Source organism: Palaemon carinicauda, chromosome 26, assembly GCF_036898095.1.
Source record: "Palaemon carinicauda isolate YSFRI2023 chromosome 26, ASM3689809v2, whole genome shotgun sequence".
In the NCBI taxonomy this organism is placed as follows: Eukaryota; Metazoa; Arthropoda; class Malacostraca; order Decapoda; family Palaemonidae; genus Palaemon; species Palaemon carinicauda.
Window position 1 is genome coordinate 73791963 of NC_090750.1, and position 22685 is coordinate 73814647.

General features: G+C 38.2%; 1 protein-coding gene across 3 annotated transcripts in view; it reads left to right on the plus strand.

The window, feature by feature from the left end:
- The window catches only part of LOC137619586 (uncharacterized), a 53990-nt gene extending 31605 nt beyond the window's left edge, over positions 1 to 22385 (plus strand). For all 3 annotated transcript variants that reach the window (XM_068349753.1, XM_068349752.1, XM_068349754.1), the window contains exon 5: positions 12049 to 22385. In XM_068349753.1, coding sequence (XP_068205854.1) covers positions 12049 to 13346 — 1298 coding nt within the window. In that variant the 3' untranslated portion in view covers positions 13347 to 22385. The remainder of the gene's footprint in view (positions 1 to 12048) is intronic.
- Positions 22386 to 22685: the final 300 nt, after the last annotated feature.

The following is a 22685-nucleotide window of genomic DNA, read 5'->3' on the forward strand; positions in this document are numbered from 1 at the left end:
TAGGCCGACTTGTACAGGAAGGCTAACCGAACGGCGTAGATTTTCAGCAGTTCGCCCTCGCCACAGGTGGCACTGCTGAACCGGGCCTTTCTACCCGCATCACGCCTCTCTCGGGGTTCTCGGCATCAGTCGAGGAGGCGTTCTTTTATGGCGGGGTATGAGATCTCGGGACGCCCCATGGCCGAGAATGCCTCATGGATTTCTCCCTTCAGAAATTTTCCAAGGTCAACAGTCCACCGGCCAGAGCTTCCTGCGGTATATTTACTAACACAGTAGGCCTCAAAATCCCTCGGGAATCAGGCAAAACTCTGGCCAGTTTCCAGCTGGAAGATTCCAGGCTTGGGGTTCCTCCTGGAGTCGAGGACCTTAAGCAGATCAGACAGACTGCGTTCTGTCTCGAGGGACTGGACGTGGTCGGTGGGGACAGTGTCATCTGAGGTGACACTGAGACAGGAGCTGGAAGTGTCACTACCAGAATCTTCACTGGTAGACTCCTGCGATGATGACATCATTTCGGGTATGGTTGGTCTGGTGGTGTCCTTGGCCTGGCACCTGTGCTTTGGGATGGCCCCTGTCTTGGCAAGAACTGCCTTAGCTGTAGCTGCTGGAGCCTTTTCAGGCCTACTGGCTTCGGCCGAGTTGTCCAGGAACTGCTCCCCTAGTCTACTGGCTGCAGGCTCTGGTGGACTAACGGGGTTAGTTGCCGGAACAGGCGAGGAAGCGAGCAGACCACTCGCAGTAGGAGCCTCTCAGAATCCTGGTACAGGGGGGAGTAATGGTGTGAACCCTGGAGGGGGCTGGAGACCTCCAACCAGTGGCTCTGCTCCAGTCACTGGGATTGCCAGACCATTGTAATTTGGCCAAGCAGGGGACGTAGATGGAGCACTGGTGGTCACTGTGGTTGTGACCCCAGTGGCAACGTGGCACGTAGGTGACGGCTCAACACTCTTCAGGGCCGCCACTTGAAGTGTCAGGGACTTGACCTGAGTTGCCAGGTCACTGACAATCCTGACAAGACACTATACATCCCGGCTCAGGCTCTTCTTAGCCTTTCTGGGTTTACTGGATGACGCTGACATATCAAAAGGTTGGTGTTTCCCGGGTCTGGGCACCAAAAATTATGTAGTGGTTTGCGGTTTGTGGCCAGAGGTAGCACTCGAACTGCCTAGTGCCCGAATGCCGACCACAACCTGACGTTCACTACACAATAAATATACAACGGGGCAATACCCAAAAACCCAAGTAATAGTTCAACAGAACGGAGTACTGGGCACTACCCCTTGATTTATACTGGGCAAGAGGACCCAGCTAGAATCTTTCTTCCTTCCTAAATTCCCTTTCCTTGTGCTAGCTGGATTAACATGTAAGATGATCGTTGATTCATTTCTGGGAAATAAGCAGAATTTATATAGCTATATATTCTTTAGGTAAGATGATTTCAAACTTGGGTAAAGAAATGTCTGAACATTAGGTGAAAGAGAAAGAATTTTTCTTCAATCTGACAGCAAGACAGTGTGGGAGGAAAATATTATGATAAATAACTTATTAGAAATATTAAAAAACAGTGGCTGAGAAAAGGACACAGTGTTGTAAGGAACTGGAATAAATTTCTCATAAAAAAAAAAAAATTTCTTTGTAAAGGGGAAAAAAAAAACTAGGAATACATTAACATTGTTTTGTCAATTAAAATAATCAATTAAAGGCAAAATTAGCATCCCTTTTGCATGTTGTACAAGCAAGAGAAAAATAACGAAAAACCAACCACCCATAAGAAAATATAAATCTGCAAAAATACTGTACTACAATAATTTTCCCTGAATCAATAATGTCCCTTCAATATCCAGTTCACCACTAAGCTGCAAAGTCACTTAAAATTATCAAATTCTGAACAGTACGGCTGCATACGATGCCGTGCAGGTCTCTGCGGGCCCACAATAACAATGTCTCGAAAATTTTGTCAACAGTAGACCATAAACTCTAGGTAGGTCACTGGTCACTTTCAGAAAACACTAACGTCAATTACAAGTTTGGGAAGTGACTCATGTAGCAAGACAGAAATATTTACAATACCAGTTTTTTTTTATCAAGCTGATTAGCCTTATAAACAGTTGCAGGAATAATGCAACACCCTTCCAATTATTTTACTTTTGCCACGTCTTGACTCAACTTCTAGTTGCCTCTCCAAACCCTACTGAAAGTAGGGTGTGCTGCAAAGAAAATTTGTCGTTAGACAATAGGTAGGACCAAAAATATAACATTACATTGAAAAATATGCAAGCATAAAAATGAAAAATGAGTTTTATTTTTCTTAACGATAGTATTAATTTTTTCACAGCGGGAGGGTATATTTGCCTCGAAGCATCACATTTTGTATTTACAGCTCCGGCGTATGAACGGGAGTAGGTGCAACCTGTATTCTCCAGTCAAGGGTTTCTCTCTTATGCCTCCAAATGTGGCAGTACGAGGGTAACCTAGAAGATGCTTGAATGAAAGCAGTTTCATCCGGTGCTCCTCGGAATTACCAGTTGGGTTTTCTCTTTCATGCTTCTTAATGCTGGATTACGAGAGTAACCCAGAAGCTGCTTGAACGAAAGCAGCTTCAACCGGTACTCTTGAGTAGCCAGTTGGTGAATTTTCTCTCTCATGCCTCCTGATGCTGGAGTACGAGGGTAACCCAGAATCTGCTTAAATGAGGGCAGTTTCAACCAATATTCCTCAGTGTTGTCCAGGGTTTTCTCTCCTGCCTCCTAATGAGGGAGTATGAGGGTAACCTAGAAGCTTACTTAGGTTAGTCTTCTAAGCTCACTGATTATGCTATCCACCCTCAGACAGAGTGCTGAGGGCACTTGGTGTTTGAAGCACTAAGCTTCTCCATCCTATGGGGAGTGCCTCTCTCGTCTGCGAGCGATTCCCTCCTCAACTGTAGGGTGTACCTTTTGGGGATTCGGAACAAGTGCTCGATTTGTCAGCCCTTGTTCTAGCTCCTTGGAGCACCCAGAGGTATTACCTCGGAGGGTGATGATACCTGACCGCTTGCGGTCTCCATCTCTCCCATCGTGTCCCCAGGATCAAAAGGAGTCTCATGAGCAATAGTCCTTTGGTGTTATTTCCTACAGATGGCGCTACCTTTTTACATAGACCATCGTGCCCTTGGGCCACAACAGGTCTTGTGAGCTATAACCCTTCGGGGTTATTGCCGCAGATGGTGATGCCTGCTGACCGCTTGCAGCTGCCAACTCTCATTATCGTGGCCATAGGGCACAACAAAGTTCTTGTAGTTTAGTGAGGACAGGCCCTTGCGGACCTCCACTGGTTATTCCTATCCTTATGGCAGAAAGCTGGGTTTACTTGCTGTGCATTAACACACACACGTACCTTTTTCCAATCTTGCTCATACCACCTAATACAGGAGCATATTAGACTACTTGACAAACCTCCTCTGGGAGGAATGATGAGTGTTCATTTCATGCATGAACGAACAAATCCTTGTGGGTGTTTTCTTTGCAGATGAGGGTCTGCTCAAATGTTAAGCTCTGGCAACACCTACCTTTTTTCTATGAGAGAGAACCCACCCAAACCCTAAGTGTTAGTGATGTATGCTGGTGGCTCTTCTCGCTGACAAGGTCTGCGCAACTACAGTCACATGCTAACACCCCTATTGTGAGGTTTTAGCACTTAACTACTTTGGTTGTTCATACGCTCTCGCCTTTACAATTGCAGGGAGATGTGAACCTGTGGCAATACAATCTTCCAGGGGATGAGGGGGTTGCCACAGAGGGTAATGCCTGCCGATCCCTTCATACCACCATTGTACCTCCAGGGCACAAGAAGTCTTCAGACATAATTTTTGCGGGGTTATTGCCACAGATATGAATGCTTTCTCACCGCTTGCGGCTGCCACATTCCACCGTTGTTCGGAGAACACAGAGTATAGTGAGACAGTGAGTCGTGAGAAATAATCTCTGACTTCTCCCTTCAGGACGGGATAGAGAGCTCTTAGGAACTCTCACACAGTGCTGGCATCCAATCCATTGCGATGTAGTAGTTTGTGGATTGTGGTCAGAGGTAGCACCCCAAACTGCCTATTGTCCGAATGCCGACCACACTCCAACATTCACTACATAAAAAGGTAAAACTGGAATACCCAACAATCTAAGTAACAGGTCAAGAAAACTGGGCACTGGGCACCACCCTTTAATTTTATACTGGGCAAGGGGACCCAGTTAGGACTAATTGCTTAATATTATTCAGAGATAAGCAGTCTTCAGGTTATTTAAGTACTAAGCAAAAAAAAAAAAAGGAAAAATAATGATACTAAGGGAAAAAAGACAAAATTAGTGGCTGAGAAGGGGACATTAGGGGAAGGAAGTGCTTCTAGTTTATAATATACATGGAAAATAAATTTATTTCATTCCTCAAACAGATTTAATAAGAAAGAAAAACCAATAATTAGGTCGACAATAACATTTTTTGTCAAATTTTAATAAGCAATTAAAGAAAAACTAGTATCCCTTCACACTCCAGCCTCACAATAACAAGGTAAAAAAAAAATATTTGAATAACCAAAAAAACAAAACAAGAACTTTACATGCTGGACACCTATACGAGTTTCATATACAAGTATAAACAAAGGCATGCCTAACTGTGTATCTATTTGGGCTACTTTCAAATATAGGTAGCTAGGCTCAAGATCAAATGGATTATAAAACAAGGTCACACATTGATTATGACTTTACATTCTCACCTTTACAGCAGAAAGACAACAGAAAAGGCTTACAGTCCTTGGTGATACACAGTATATCAGGGTTATTCTACACCCATGAAAATGGATAAGAGTTGAGACCACTTATAATAAGTGTTTTTTGAGGCCCCTCCTCTTGATTGCAAAGTCTCACACAAAAAATGATTCAGTATAAGTCATTTCTTTAACATAAAGGATGTTATTCACAATTTATGCGGCAAAACTAGAATCTCCAAGCAAACCTGCTTTTAATAGTCTTCACCAGGCTGACTAGCAACATAAACAGGTGCAGGATTATGCAATATTATTCCTATTCTTGTACCTCTACTTGTAGGGTCTTGCTGTCATTACCTGTTAAAAGAAATAGTAACATATTAAGGTATTTTTTTGGGGGGGAGACACTTGAGGGCTATCAAAAAAAAAATTTATTAAATGAATTTGATACAGTGTAATAGCTAAAGTGTTTTTCATAACATCCATACCATAAAGCTTTTTTTCTCACAAACCATAATTCATTGCAGTGATATCTGCCGCAACCTGTCATACCCTCATGACACAACGCTCCTGTGAGACATAACCCTTTGAGGTTATTTCCTGAAGCTTTTAATCCCGATGGGAGGGAATCAACTCATTCTTATGTTTGCGAACGATAGCAAATAAGTATTTGCTTTCTTGCAGTTACATTTGTCCCACCCACGAGTGGATGGGCAAGTGCCTACAACCAACAAAGGCCTTGAATGCTTTGCTAACTGCACGTGCTCCTCATTGGCATACAAAGCCCATGAACACACTCGTGTAGTGTAGCAAGGGCTCAAGGGGGCTCTTCCTTCATCCCCGTCATAAGGGATATCTGTCAGCAGGGAGGAGGTCTCATATATGAACATTTATCAGTGTTTTCTAATCGAGTATTGGGCGCAACGAACCATTCGGCCACACCCGGATCTTTGCTCTGCCCCAGGGTACCCATCACGGTGTTTTTGCTTTAAGATTGGAGGCAACTTTCCTTATACGCAGGAAAATTTTACTTTCTGTTACTGGTCCGTAACCACTTTTATGCATACAATTACAAATGTGACTTAAGATACATCTCAATCTTGTGTTTCAGAAATAGTTGCTTGTGACTGATCATTGGCAACCAAGAGTTTGCTTGACAGCAATCGACTAGGGATGTTAACTGTACGCCATTATGTGCTAGAGATAACTGGGCTACTCTGGTGTTTACCAGTCTGTAACCGGACATATGCGACCAACTCTAATTCTAACAAAGGCCGTTGGTGGACAAGATTCATCATCGCTTTGCAGAGACAGTTGCTTGCTACTGATTGCATGAAACGACAGCGATTGACTTGAAATGTTTACTGTACTGTACTTGGTAAGCAACCCCTCAGCACCCTCAGGCACTCAGATGAGTAATGATCTTTTGCTTGGAAGTAAAATGATCTTGGTTCCTCTTAATTAAACCATCCAATCCATTGGAGTTTGTCAATAGACACAATCCCCAGGCTGTGTTCACTGCCTTACCGGGTAGTTAGCTGACTAGGTAGCTCCGAGTCTGTCCCAGTTTCAAGGGAAGACTTGGGTCTTACCTGGAATGGTTGCTTGTACAACCTGCCTCCCTTTTTCCTTGGGTCATATGAGCTAGAGCTTGCAGGATCACGCTCCAGGAGGAAGTCAACAGCAGGGCATCTCTCTCAGCTGTCTTAATGGGGAAGGATTCCACAGAAGTACATGATGATAGATGACCTCAGGGCCTGATCCTCTTGACGGTCCTTATCCTTTGTCGCAACACGTCCCTCTTCTTTTCCCCTTCTGTTGATGACTCGACATCTGTGACTTTGACCACTGGTTATTACTGAGGTTTCCTCTAAGGATATATCTAGAGTCATCCTTTCAGTTTTAATTTGCCAGTACAGGGTGCAAGACTCCAGCCTACGCTCAACCCCTCGGGTCTTCACAAGAATGTTTGCTCTTTTGCAACCAGGGTCACTAGGCCACCCTCCTTGTCACTTAGGCAATTGGTAAATTTTAGCAGATTCAATGGAGAGTTTTTCTGGCACTATCAACCTTTTGGGTTTTTTACCTCATCTCGAGGTAAAACTGCTAGAATTCATCCTGGTAACCTCTATGAGAACTGGGATATTTAAAAAGGTAAATAACCTCTGGGTAACAAAGTTGCTTTGTCAAATCAGGTAGAAGGAAGCAGAATGTCCCTTCTTTAAGCGAGACTTCTTTCAGCAACAACAATAGTTGTACCTGCTGGGATATCTAAACTTCAGTGTTCTTTACCCCTGGCGAAAGTCATAGCTAAAGTTCCCTCCAGTGGTAACTGGTCATTTCGATATTATTTTTATTATTATTATTATTATTATTATTATTATTATTATTATTATTATTATTATTATTATTATAATAAGGAAAATGGCTGTCTGCTAAAGAAGGTGATGAATGCAAGAGTTGATGGGAGAAGTACAAGAGGAAGGCCAAGGTTTGGGTGGATGGATGGAGTGAAGGAAGCTCTGGGTGATAGGAGGATAGATGTGAGAGAGGCAAGAGAGCGTGCTAGAAATAGGAATGAATGGCGAGCGATTGTGACACAGTTCCTGTAGGCTCTGCTGCTTCCTCCGGTGCCTTGGAAGACCGCGGAGGTAGGAGCAGTAGGGGATTCAGTGTTATGAAGCTTCATCTGTGTTGGATAAAGGGGGAGGGTGGGCTGTGGCACCCCTAGCAGTACCAGCCAAACTCTGTTGAGTCCCTTGTTAGGCTGGGAGGAACGTAGAGAGGAGAGGTCCCCTTTTCTGTTTCATTTGTTTGATGTCGGCTAACCCCCAAAATTGGGGGAAGTGCCTTGGTATATGTATGTATTATTATTATTATTATTATTATTATTATTATTATTATTATTATTATTATTACTACTACTTGCGAGGCTACAGCCCTAGTTGCAAAAGCAGGATGCTATACGCCCAAAGGCTCCAACAAGGAAAATACCCCAGTGGGGAAAGGAATTAAGAAAATTTATAAGTTATCAGGAAAGTAATGAACAATTGAAACATTTTAAGAACAGAAACATATTAAAGTAAATCTTTCGTAAATAAATATAAAAACAAAAAAAATCAGAAGGAAGAGAAATAAGATAGAATAGCATGCCTGAGTGTACACTTAAGCAATAGAACTCTAATCCATGACAATGGAAGACCATGGTACAAAGGCTATGGCACTACCCAAGACTAGAGAACAATGGATTATTTTTTAAGTATCCTTCTCCTAGAAGAGCTGCTTACCATAGCTTAAGTCTCTCTTCTACCCTTAATATGAGGAAAGTAGCCATTGAACAATTGCAATGCAGTAGTTAACCCCTTGAACAAGGAAAAATTGTTTGGTGATCTCAGTGTTGTCAGGTGTATGACAGAGGAGAATGTGGAAAGAATTGGGCAGACTATCTGCATATGGAGGTAAAGGACAAAGTAGCTGTAATCAGAGATGGGAATCCAATTTAGTACTGTCTGGCTAGTCAAAGGACCCAATAACTCTCGCGGATCTCAACGGTTATATCAAAGGAATTCTACATGAATCCGATAGGATCAGAGTGAGAGAGAGACTCGAGTTTAGAGATAGATTTCATCAACCCTCTCAGGAGATTAGACCACCTCTCTCCTTCCCCACAGTTGATATTCTTGGGGGAGGCATAAAAAAAAAGGTGGCCCCCCTCACCTGTCATAACACATGGCCTCTGTGCATGCTCACCAGCCCCCTCAGGGGAGCAGGACAGTAGACCACCTCTCTCCATCCCCACAATTGATGCTCTTGGGGGAGTCATCAAAAGAAAAGGGGGTTGACCCTCGCCTGTCGTGACACATGGCCTCTGAGCTATATTCCAACACATTGGTAGTGCCACACAAATCTGCCTATATTAGAGTGCAAGGTTGCTGGCTCTTAATCTCTTCCAATAACTCCCTTCTTGTCACACAGTAGTGTTTTTTCAAAGCACAATGGTGGTAGAATACCTGGACAAAGGTATTCTGGACACAACATAGAACACCTAGTCAAAGATATTCTTTACACGACTCTTATTCGTCTAGCCGTTAGAAGATGGAGTTGGAGGAGAAGCAGCTTGATTGTCATTTGTAACACTATTCAGTAGGGGCAAGAACTTACTAACAGTCAGTCTGACAGGGCGCAGTCAAATAGTAGGCTTTGATGGATCATTCTCTCCCTCAGTTAACCATCCAATTCTTGACCGTGGTGGGAGTTGTGGACGAGATAACAGATCAGGATGTCTCATGTTCAGAAGTTTTCTTTTAAGTACTGTACTGTTACCCAGTATGAGGTAACCAGGCACCCCTGTTAGAGGTCCTCCGACATCAGGAGACCTTCCCCTTTTGTCTGAGGAGGAGACTTTTTCATAAAAGGGCCTCAGTGACCCTGATAGTGCCGCAGTGACAACAGGCATATTAGCACCCAGATCTATTCCTTCCTGCAGAGATATCAACAGAAATATTCTCTCCTTTCCAAGGCTATTCGTGCAACCTTGCTTATGGATTCATTATGATCAGTCTTATTCATACGACCCCTCACCTGTATGATATTCAACATTACCTCCCTCGTGGAGACTTTTTGCAATCAATAAGAAAAAATATATCTGGATACCTTCGTAGGTCAGTGATTTGCTTCCCATCAGGTGGAGTGGTTTATTCACTTGGAAAGAGACTTTGCGCCATTTGATATCTCTCTCCCTGGGACAGCAAAGCTTGCTGTACCTCAGGGAGTAAAGTCCTGCTCGGTCTCGATCGAGAAAGAATGCCGCCCAGTCTGAAGCCTCGCCTTTAAACTAGACAGGAGTTAACTTTCCTCTTCGATGGAATTCTCTCATATGTAGTTTTAAGCATACCTGTCCTCAGCTAAAAGACAGATCTCCTCCTTGGAATGTAGTCCACATACTACTATCTCTGAAAGTATTGCCATATGAACCTCTGTGTCAGTCATCAGACAATTTTTTTTATCGCTCTCGCCTCGACAAGAGGGTCGGCAAGTTGTATGGTCTTTCTTACTACATACATTCTAGGTGATAGGGATAGGTAACACCTGACTTTGCCAATGGGTTTGTTGCTAAGACTCGAAATCTAGCTGTAGCGGTTCCAGAATGCGGGCCCTTCATTCGGTAACTGATAATCCAGATGAACAGTTACTATGCCCAGGGAGTGCTCTGAGGTCTTACTTCAAACAAACCACATGAGCTTGCCCACATGTTAACCCTTTTACCCCCAAAGGACGTACTGGTACGTTTCACAAAAGCCATCCCTTTACCCCCATGGACGTACCGGTACGTCCTTGCAAAAAAATGCTATAAAAATTATTTTTTCATATTTTTGATAATGTTTTGAGAAAATTCAGGCATTTTCCAAGAGAATGAGACCCACCTGACCTCTCTATGACAAAAATTAAGGCTGTTAGAGCAATTTAAAAAAAAATATACTGCAAAATGTGCTGGGAAAAAAATAACCCCCTGGGGGTTAAGGGTTGGAAATTTCCAAAGAGCCTGGGGGTAAAAGGGTTAAAAAGTATTTGTGTTATGATTTTCTGATAATATAATGATGTGTATTATACAGCATACTGTATATTATTATTATGAACCTTCCCTGATGCTCATATTGCTTCTCTCGAAGCTTGGTTTATATCGACATTTCCCACGAAAACTAGAACAAATTCTGTGTTCTTTCCATTTGATGGGCTGCGACCTCTAGTAAATTAGTGAGACAATCTAGCGGTTTATTGGCATAACTATGACTTGGTACATTTTATCTTCTTTTTTCTATTAGTTTTTGCGTTGTTCTTGGATTGATCAGTAGTTCCCCAAGCTCTAGATTGTTTACGTTATTTAGATTTTTAGTGCTTTTTGAAATGATGTCTTATGGATTTGTTAATGATTACTATGTAGATATAGTACGGGATACCGTTTCATTGGTCCTGTGGTGACTGCACAACAAGTGGTCAAAACGCCTCAAGCTCCCTTGGTGGACATGTAGAAGGCGGTTGAGGGCAGATATTAACCGTGGTTAGTCTGGGATGAATTACAGTGGGACTGGCTTCTTTCCTTGATTTTCCACTCTTTTAGGGTACAGCACCATCGGTATGCTGCAAGCTGGCCTCCTTCGTCTGCGGGTATGAACCATTTCCCTTGTGTAACCTGATAAATTATTATATGTTTACTTCCCCGTTCTTCCAGCAAGGTGGAATTAGGGCAATGTCTAAAGGTTAATTCAGAGGAGCTTTCCTACTCCAAGAATTCTACCTGGACAAGTCACATAGCTTAGCTATCACAATGATTGCCTCGGCCGTTGACTTGCACATAACCCACGAGATTTTAGTGAGGTGTCAGGGCGTTTCTTTATTAAGCTTGAGCGAAGCATAGCAGCACACCACGGGTAAAAAACCAGCCAGTTTATTACTTTCAACAACCTAAAGGTGAGTCTTTCCCTGTAAAGAGCGAAAGGGTTTGTATAGTGTCGGAGCAAATAACAAATCTTAAACTTTATATAGATGTTCCCCATCATCACCTATCCCCTTGCAAGTCCTGCCTACAATAAAAAATGGCAGTATAGCACAGGTGTGTATGTGAGGGGGGTTTTCCGGTACTACTCCCTCTCCCCGCTAACTAGCATGGGGTAATTATACCAAGCTAGAAGTCTTATGGCTAGCTTCTAACTTTCCTGAAAGTATATTTCCTATAAAGAGCTCAAGGTTTGTATCTTTAGGAAAAATTCAAATAATTTCCAATTTGTTATATTAATTCAGATTGTCCTATGTTATAAATTGTTTTATACAACAGCTGATAATTTAGGATTTTACTGACAATTTTTTTGGTGACCATTATTTTATAAAACATTTTGTTCTAAGCTATGTATTTTAGATGGTTGCCAGTGGCATCACATAGGACTTAATTTTTAAAGTTAAGTTGATTATTTATGCAGTGGATCAACAATAATTTAACTTATATTTGTTGTATACTGTGCATTAATACTTTTAGTGTACGTACAATGTATTTTGAAGTATATTACATTGAAAATAAATACCCTTCCTTAACGTATTCATGTTAGCCATCATATATGAGACCTAGGAAGTGTTTACTTTAAATATTGTTGAAGTAATTTTTTATAAGCTTTTATTGATATGGGGTCAAAATTTGCAAGTTGAGGAAATATTACTTAAGAATAAATTTTCACTGGAACTGTTTACTTTTGAAAAGTTAATGTTTTGTGGCTTCACAGTCAGAAACTTTCAGCTCTAATTACTGTTTTAATTTTCTATAGGCAATACACCAAAACCAAACCCACAAGGCATTTCAATCAAGCAAGAAGATGATGATACAATGTCTTTGATAAGAGATTTAAATGCTTGTGCCAATTTACCTAAAAAGAGTTGGCTCTGGCGCTTTTCATCTCTAGAACAACCCAGTGATTTTCCTAGCGCATATGATAGACACCCTGGGACATATGAAAAATATCCTAATGGTCATTCCAGTGCAGAAATGTTAACAGGAAGTACATCTAGTGTAGTGATATCAGCTAATAATGATCGAGACAAAAACCCGTTACTGAGTGGAACGGCAGAAGTGGCAAGTTCTTTTCCTGATACACCCTTGGACATGAGTGTATCAAATAAGGTGTCATTACAAAAGGGAACAGCAGCAGCTAATTCGTATTCAGGTTTATATTCAACAATGCCAATTTTTGAAGATGTTGAAATGAATATAAACCATGTAGGCTCTTTGTTGCAGAAAACAGACATGGTCCCAACCGATTTCAAGAGCTCAATGTCAAGTCATCCTAATTCTGCATTTCAGGCTGTTACTCCAAGCACTTCAGTGAATCGGGTACCTGATCTAGTGGATTATATAGTTAATCCTCAGTCGAATACTCCCAGTACTAGTTGTAATTCTGGTTTTAGTCTAGGTGATATGTTATTTGAAAATCCTTCTCAAAATTCATGGTTTACCGAGATAAGTGGCGGAATTAATAGCCAATCTTGGGGGAGTTCTGTACAAAGTGTTTCAACTCAATTGTCTGGTTCGTTTAGCAGCCAGTTACCACCAGGTTATTCCAGTATTAACACGGATACTGCTCTTTCTTCGTACACGACAAGTCCTTCCACATCTAATGGAAATTACAACCAAGGAACCAAATCTGATCAATTACATAAGTTTATTTGTGGTCTCCCCGTTCTTTCTCCTGGGACAATTATAGAACAAGTTGGTAGTAATCATAATCCAAGTATTTCAAACTCTCTAGCCTTTCCTTCAACCTCAACATCATCATCTAATAATATTCCGCAGAAAACTATTAAATTGGAAGTTGATGTTCCACAGGCAACTGCAATTTTAAGAACTGATACAGCTGGCCCACCATCACCAGAGGAACCAACGTTTGCATGCAGTATTTGCTTAGACTCTGTAAAAACAATTCAGAGTTCATCTCGTAATTTATGCTCAACAGTGTGTGGTCATGTGTTTTGCTCTGATTGTTTGCAAGAGGCTTTGAAGAAGAAGAAAGAGTGTCCTATGTGTAGAAGGAAACTCGGCAAAAAACAATACCATCCTCTGTTTTTGTAGTGAATGTTTGTTTTACACTTTTAACCCTTTGAGATTTTGGCCATGTAATTTCATTGTGATAATGTAATTAAATTTAGTAGAAAATGTGGTAACTTCATATCATGTTTTACTTTTTTATATTTCATGTTTTGAATACAGAAAAATTACATGCAAGTAGTCGTCGACTTACGACTTATACGAATTACAACTGTTTGTTTTTACAAGAATTTTTTCAATGATGACGTCACAAGTCTGTTGCAAATAGTACATGAATAGGACAATATTTCCTTAGAAATAATCTATTTTGTTGTATAGAAATTAATTAGTTTATCTTGGTAAGTTAGTATTTTTTTATAGTATTGATATACAGTATCTATTTTAAACAAACATTATATCAAGAAAAGTTTTAATATCTCTCAAGTTCATATCATATATCTGGTGACATATTTCTGGCAAATTGAGGGATTTCATTTCAATAGGCTATCACTTAATGTTAGTATTCCCATAGTTGAAATATCAAGGAACAATTCAGAGTATTCAGAGTATTTGATGGGTCTCTCTTGGTTGTTATGAGTACTACTACTTGGAGTAAATTTGACCACAACTAGGACGGAATCTCATATTTTACGCTAATTTTATTTCCTTTGTTTCATCTCTCATAGTAGATCAATATTTATCTAATGAAAGTACACTAATAGGACAAATATTTACTATTAAGTTATGTATTTTCTTTTACATTATAAAAATGAAATCCTTTTGCTTGGGAAGCTAGTATTTTCTTTATTTCATGCAAAAAGAAAAAGAAAATTACATTTCGTAAGTCGAATTTAACGACTTCATCACATGTCTGGTGACATTATATTTCGGGCAGAAGGGCGAGCTGGTAAATAATGATAAACTTTTGATTCGTTGCCGAGTGATATAATTATTCCCATCATCGAAACATCGAGTAATGATACCAAGTATTTCCGTGCTCTGTATTAGGTGTTCCGAGTACGGTACTATTTACTGTGAATTTAAGAAAAGAAGTACAGTACTGTATGTCTGGTGGCGTCGTAGTTTTGGCGTAAGGTGAGCTGGTAAATAGTGATTTTATTTAGATACATCACAAAGTAATTAGTATTCCCATTATTGAAACATCGAGTAATGATACCTGGTATTTTTAATGTCTAAAAAAATATACTGATCACCACCAAAGGTAACAAACAAAAGTAATTGTTGATTATTAAAATGCTTCCCAAAATTAAGATTAAATACAAACATGCTTTAATAAAGCACAATTAAACACAATAATATTTCAAGAAATATAAAGACTTAATGAGACAGTGAGTTTGATTGATTGATTGATATCTTATAATATTGGCTATAAACGAACTGTATAAAAACTGATATCCTACAACATATTGGTGCTGATGTAATATTCAGTATGAAAGTATTTCAAATAAGTTATATTATAATAACTACACTCCTTATAATTCGTATAAAGTACATATTCTGGGTACAGTAGCAGGACCTTGATCAGTAATTGTTGATTGTTAAAATGCTCCCGAAATTGAAAATTTGAATACAAATATACTTTAATAAAGCATATGATATCATGAACCAAGAAAAATAAAAAATGCTATACAGTAAGAAAATATTAATAAAATATTACCAAGATGATACAGTATCATGACATCTATCTATATACCAAGGCACTTCCCCCTATTTTGGGGGTTAGCCAACCTCAAACAAATGATAAAAAAGGGACCTTTCCTCTCTACGTTCCTCCCAGCCTGACATCTATCCTATCACTCAGTGCTTTTTTCACTCCATCCATCCACCCAAATCTTGGTCTTCCTCTTGCACTTCTCCCATCAACTCTTGCATTCACCTTCTTTAGCAAACAGCCATATACCATTCTCCCAATATGGCCAAACCATCTCACATTCATATCCTCTCTAGCTGCTAAAATATTTCTTACACACGTTCTTACCCTCACTACTTTGTTCCTAACCCTGTCTACTCGAGATACACCAGCCATACTCCTCAGACACATTTAATTTCTGTCTCTCCGTCACTTTCATTCCCCACAAATCCGATCCATACATCACAGTTGTACAATCACTTCCTCATTCAGAACTCTCTACATTCATGCCTAACCCTTTATTCTTTGCCACTCCCTTCACTGCCCCAACACTTTGCATCCTTCATTCACTCTTTGACGTACATCTGCTTCCACTCCACCATTTGCTGCAACAACAGACCCCAAGTACTTAAAATGATAAATCTATGGAAACTTCATATTTTACATTCAACTTATGTCGAGATGGGACCTATCTCTCGGTCCCTACCTTGGTCGTGAGTCAACGACTACCTTTACAGGCATTCAGCATCAACGTAAGACAACAGTATAATCAGTTCTTATGTGGTAACAAAGAAATTTACAGTGATCTAGAAAAGAGAAATATGGTATCTCTTCAGGTGATTTGCCACAAACAATTCTGGGACCCTCCAAAATCTCAAAGGGTTAAGATTTATTACCTTTTATTGTGGTACTTTTGTATGTTTCGATTAACCGGAAATGCTCAGGGAGTATTTTAGATATCAGTGGGTTCGTTAGGGTGGTATTTGTTTAATCATGACATTATTTTTTTAGTGAATTTTTTTTTAATTAGTTGTCTTCTGAAAATAGTGGAAATCATTATCTCGTATATCTAGTTCCACATAATGTAAATTCCATGGTGTGCAGATGATATTCCGTACAGTATTGTCGTCATAATTACGGTGTTAAATGATAATGCCAATTACACATGAATGCTCCAGAAAAAATTACTTATGGAATGGTTTATGATAATTTTTATTTTTGTATTTATCTTGTACAGGCTACCCCACTGATTGTATAGGTTACTCTCTTGAAGCCTTACAGTTCATAGAATCGTAAATAATTTACAATCTAGAAAATTACCCTTTCTCTGCGTAACAATCTACGTGAAGTATGTAATGTAAAATCACTCATTTTTACTTGAAGCATAATTAGAGATTTAGGTAAAATTCTGCTAATATTTCAGAGAATGTTTGCTTTAATTTTTCTCAACATAATTGAAGTAAATCTGCTATAGATTTAAAGTGTACACTAGTGTTAACCAAATCATGATATTTTGGGTATAATTTTCATTACAATGTTATTTATTATTCAAGCAGTGAGCTGCTTCATTGATTCGGGTAAGATGTATGCAATTACTTTTGAGTTTTTTGTATTGTAGTTATTAATTCTTTAACCATGGTGATTTGTCTGAAACCCTACAGCTTTAGTTGCAATCGTGGCGTATGTGTTCAGAGTCACCTCGAGTATAAATAAAGTACAGTGTTAAGAATAGCTTTTAAGTTTAGATGGCCCATTACATTCAGAGAGTTAATGTACGGTACAAGGAAATTTGGAATGATTTACCTAACCAGGTAAAAGGAAATAGTCCTGTTTATTCAAGTTCAGACTGACCCGAGAAAAGGTTGAATAATCAACTCCAAACCCAGTGCTTTAGTTATTGGTATTATTGTAACGAGATCACACATAAGAATGAGATGTACCACTGTGGCTTTAGAGGTTTTTGATTATCTTGTGGCCTTTTGATTAAAGCTATTCTGATTCTGTATTTTTCCTTTAGTCGATTTTTTTATTAGTACGCAGAACTGTTGTTTACTAAAGGAAAAATTGCTTTGTTTTCGTACACAAAATGTAGCAAATATTTATGATACTTAGAGGGCTTCCTTTTGAAATATGGCCAATTGCACTGTCTGTACTTTATGATCGTGTTATCTTGAATGTTTTTATGCCAGCTTTTCCCTTTAAAGATAGATGTGAAATGAGTCCTCATCTCTTGTCGTGCACTTTCTGCTTGAACTCAGATTCTGCTTAAGGTCCTCACTGCCATTTTTCCAAGACTTTCTGGACCTTCATATAGGTCTTCATCCTTCTACTTCCTTCTGTTTAACTGCTCATTACCAGTTAGTTAGAATAACTGGAAAATCCAAGGAAAAGTTTAATTCTCAAGTTTATGACAATTGCATGAATAAGTAAAATTTTCCTGATAAAGAAAGATAGAAAAAATAAAAAGCTAAAGGTTTTTAGAAATTTAATGACAAATTTTTTATGTAAGAGTAATTACATGTAGGTGAATCAAGACGACTTGGTATTCTTTTGTTTTAAGGCTAAGAATCAAGTGATCTCGAGTTATAATCTTTGTAAGCTACTATGCATACTGAATGCAAAGTATTGTTGCTATTGCTTAGATTCCTGTATTCTTCAGGTTTTTGTCTATTCATATAATGCAAGTTAACAAGATCACTAGATCATATCTTGACTCTCGTAGAGCTCACCCAAAACGTTTGTTCCTAAAGGAGAACTTGGAGTTGAAGCAAGACAAATCTGAAGTTTTACAATCAAATAGGAAGTGATCAGGGGTCGCAACTGAAAAGTATAAGGAATAAACTGTGTTTTAGACGCAGAGCACTGTAAGCAGTAACCCCTAGAAGGACTTTTGAAGGAGAGTCTTATATATTTGTAGTCCCAGAGTAATAAGAGTGTAATATTGGAAATGCCAGTGTTGTTCTCATTCATGTGTTAGGGTACTGTAATTACATACAAGTTCTTGTTAGTCATTTAATTTGTAAAGAACATGAATAATTTGATCAAATTTCCTTTGAAATTGTGGATACATTTGAAACTAATGCAAATGCAATATTCCTTGATGGATTCACACTTAAAAAGTACTGTTTGACTGTGTCTTTTTGCCTTATTCATTTGTGGAGTAGTGGTGTAGAGAAAAAGACAATTTATCTACTGTATGTCATGAACAAGTTGCATTTCATAGAATTTGAAAACTCCATTTTAGTATTAAATTTATTTCTTGTTATTATTATAAGATTTTACTTTCATGGTACTGTTAATTTATATCCTGTTAACAAGATATTTTTTTAACTACGTTTATCAGTACAGTATTAGGGAATAAACTCTTGAAACCATTTTTAGTTGCATACATATTTTTGGGGGAATTCTTAGTTCGTAATATTTATATGGGTTGTAATAGTCGCATCCTGTGTGCTTATTGGGTTGAGTATAAATTAATGCGAGAATGATTAAACGACCTCAACTTTCTTGAACTAACCATTTTCACTATACACCCCTCTTTTGCACTAGTATTACCTTCTGTATTATTAGAATGCTGTGCAAATAACTGTCAATTGGTCTGTTACTTAGTAATAATTTGAATTTTCATGCCTTGTTTTTCTTCAGTAGTGTATTGATTTTTAATATTGCACAATACTTGTTAGTTTAAGAATAATCAAAAGTTGTTTCTGTAAAGTTAACGGCATTTCCACTGAAATGGCCGTGAAATATTATGAAAGGCCTTGGGGTTCTTCTGAATGTAATATGTTTTTGACTATTCAAAGAGAAAAAGAAAGTTTAACTACATTACCCTGCATTAGCTGGCATGACCATATACGGTACTCAAGGTTTATTTCCCGTTTTTTAACTTTTTATACTGATCATATTGATCTTGCATATCTAGTTAAAAAAGTGTTGTCCAAGGTTTTTCAATTAACAGATTGTATTCTTTGGTTTTAGGTTATGTCAGACTTTACATGAGAAAAGATGAAGCCGTTTTAGGATGTACATTACTGTGCATATATGACTTATTCAAATTGACTTGTTGTAGCAAAGTACTTTTTAATGGCACTGTAGTTAATATTTGAGGTTTTAGGAAATAGATATTTTAATTTACAGCAATTTTAGACATCTTTATTCTTAGTTTGAACATTTTATAAATTTTCTTGAAGTATGTATGACAAAAGTACTTTTTCTTAGCCTCTCTCTCTCTCTCTCTCTCTCTCTCTCTCTCTCTCTCTCTCTCTCTCTCTCTCTCTCTCTCTCTCTCTCTCTCTCTCTCTCTCTCTCTCTCAACCTTATTTTTAATATATGAATCTGAAATTTATTTTTATAGTGCAATACTGTATGTTAAGAAGATAGAATAGAAATGTAATCATTAGAACAATGACTATTACTAGTTTTAAGAGTTTATCATTTCTCTTAGTACAGTATATTAACTGCATCATGTTTTTAAAGATTTGTGGAAAGAGAGACCTTAGTATGGTATTAGGTTGTGTTCTATTGTAACCAGTCCTATAACTACATATCCTGTATGTAACATGTAACATATATTAGATAATTTTAGGCTGTTGAGGACTTTTGACTTAAATATAAAACAAAATATGCAATAAATTCAACTAAGGAATTATGAAATTAAATCGGAATATTAGAAATGAAAGTACAGTATTGTGGTTACTTAAACTGTGTGCAGTCCATGGATTCTACAATTTCCCCTCTTTTACTTTTCTAATTTATTGTTTATTTTGAGAGCTTCCAGCTCTGTTAAGAATAGAAAGTTGTTAAGACTGACTAAGCAAAAATAAAGAGGCAGCTCATCTGGATAGTGACACTTCTGGAGAAGATCCTTGTGCCAAGTTGAAAGGTAAAGTGGAGTTCAGATGTGCTGTTAAGGATAGTGTTTACAAAGACGCATAGCATGGAGGAATTATCTATCAAGTGTGAAATGGTCATTGGCCAGCCATGTCATTTCTTTTTCTATGTTGAAAATTTTGTATGATTCTGTGCTCCTGCTAGATCACCATTAATCTCTCAATCAGCTGCTCACTTTGGCTTTTCAATTATTTCTCTAACATCCCTACACTTTCACCTTCCCTAACCTGACTTTGTGCAGCAAACTGACAATGTTATAGAAGCCGACGGAAGTTAGTAAAGTCATGTACACTCTTGGGCTGTATATTTCTCACACCATTCATCATGGTAGGCTGAAACTCGTCCTGTGCAATTTTTTTAATTGATCATTTCCTTAACTTCAAGATCTTTCAAGACTCGATTTCCTTTCTGGCACCCAGCGAAGACTTCATCTTAAGTTCGTGTGACAATCTGGATAACATCGTGGTACATAGGCTAGAAGAGATATACTGCATTAGGGGCAATAAAAATGTGTCTGATATTCTCACCTTATTCCTGTATATTCTTGGGCTGAACTGAATGCATTATCAGTAATAAGAAACTGCTGCGGGGTGGCAAGTGTACCGAGGGAAATATTGCATAAGGCCCTGTGAAAATTAGCTAATTAATGGCTGTGGTTATTGGTGGTTGTCTTCCTTAGTTTTGAATTGCGTTTCCATGCAATATAAAGCTGCTGCTTGCGTACTACCTTCAGTGTCCTGGAGATTTCTGAAGGGTAAGTGACATTGGCCATTAGCTTGAGGTGCCCCTTTATATTGGAGAACTACTAGAGGTTGATACTATTCTTGGCTCCCTTTAACCCTGCAGCAACCATCTCTTAATTGGTTGTGAATTTTACAGTCTGCCTAGAATGCTTCCAACATTTCTGGTAACAGAAATATGATTGTAGTAAATGTGCAAATAATGTATGAGTTTCTCACCATAAAAACACCACTAAACCCCTATTTCTTCAAGTAAAAAAAAAAACATTTTGGTCTTTAGAAATAAAGATTAGAATGAAAGCTATAAAAAAACATTAAAAAGAAATTACAGTACTTATTGTGGCCAGAAAAGTTGATTAAAATGTTCAAGTTTTGCCTCGTGAACAAAGAAATTGCGTGTGCAACCTGTGAATGGTAATAGATGACTCCAGAAGCCTAAGTTTTGATACCCTTGCTTCTGGAGCTTCATGAGTCCTTGAAAGCCTTTATAGGTATGCACTTGCAGCCTCATCCATTATTTTTAATCTTTAATAGTGGACATACTTATGCTTCTTGAAGCTTTTGCTCCAGCCGTATCCTTTAGCAAAAGTTCTTTTGTAATATGGCTTTGTAATCCTTCGGAGAACTGCGTATGTTGTCAGTTGGACAAGACCTAGTGCCTTAGCAACATTTTTGGCTCCTCGGTCTTCCTTGTTTAAATTCTGTGTCCAGTTTTACTCTTAATAATAAAAGTTATCTCACTATTTGGTTAATTCGCTGCACTTCAGACGCTGCCTTAGTATTTAGTATTCAGCTCAAGAATCACAATGATAACAATATTTCCACCATTATTTATCAAAACTGAAACACTGTGCCCGTGTGAGGTAGCCGAGTGAAGCAGCACTTTAGAATTGTTGTACAGGCCCTTCTGATTGTAGTATCTTGCTTAACTGCAAGGTTTACTAACCTTGTTTGTGTAACCAGTGGAAAGTCAAATAAATATGTTTTTGATTAATCCATATTTCTGATAAACTCTATTGCTTCTTTGATTGTAACAGTTTTAAATTCAAGTAAACTTCTTATCGTTGTACTATCAGTTATGAAAATTATATTGACCTCTTTAAGATTTTAAGGGGGTTCAATGGAGTGTCTGGCAGAACATTGGTGTTTCTGGTTATCATTTCATGTCCCAGACTAAGTTTTTACAGTATTATAGTGAAATTATGGTAGATTTTATTTCCATAGACTTATGATTATTTTTCTATTGAATTGTTAAACATTTTTCCATTGCTTTATGTGGAATGACATATGAAGTAGAACCAGAACACTGTGTATTAGGTAAATATGAAATTTTTTTTATTCAATATTGATTACAGTAATTATGATACTACAGTAATTTTCCATGAATAATGCATAGTGTAGTATGAATATCATAAAATTTTAATATAAGGGCATTAGGAAATTTTAGGTTAACATAACTCTGTGCTGTTTGTTATAGTGTGTACATAGGAAGTGTGCAATGCCATTTAGTGTTTAAAAGTTGTACAACCTGTATTGTATGTTCATACTAAATATTTGTGTGTGTTGTGAGCTGAATGTGATTTGTGTAGTACTGTATGTGAAAATTTAAACTATCCCTCATTCCCCAAAGGCTGCATGATATCGCTGCATGTGAAGAAACTTGAAGCAGCTTTGTTTGTACAGTTAAGGTATGTTATACACAAGAATCTTTTTCAGTGTGTTAATTTACACAAATCTACTATATATTTCTATGATTATGAAGTAAGATTTAATGCAAATAAAAATTCTGAATATCCTGTATAAGGACATTGATTCTAATATTTACCTGTAGTCTTTTTGGAATCCTTTTGTATCGACCTGGGGAGACTGCTTATAATCTGGCCATTATTTCAATGCTGTACTTTGGTTGTCCTTCATGTGGTGTCAATGGCAACTAAAATGCATTCTTTTTCTATACGATACCCCCCTAAGATTTTATTACAGTATACAGTACAGTATTCATAAATTTATATTTCAAATTTACCTGGCTTCAATAGTCAACTTTTTTTCCTCATGAGGTCACAATGATAAACAGCTCTATTTGGTGTTCATCATGGCGTCAGG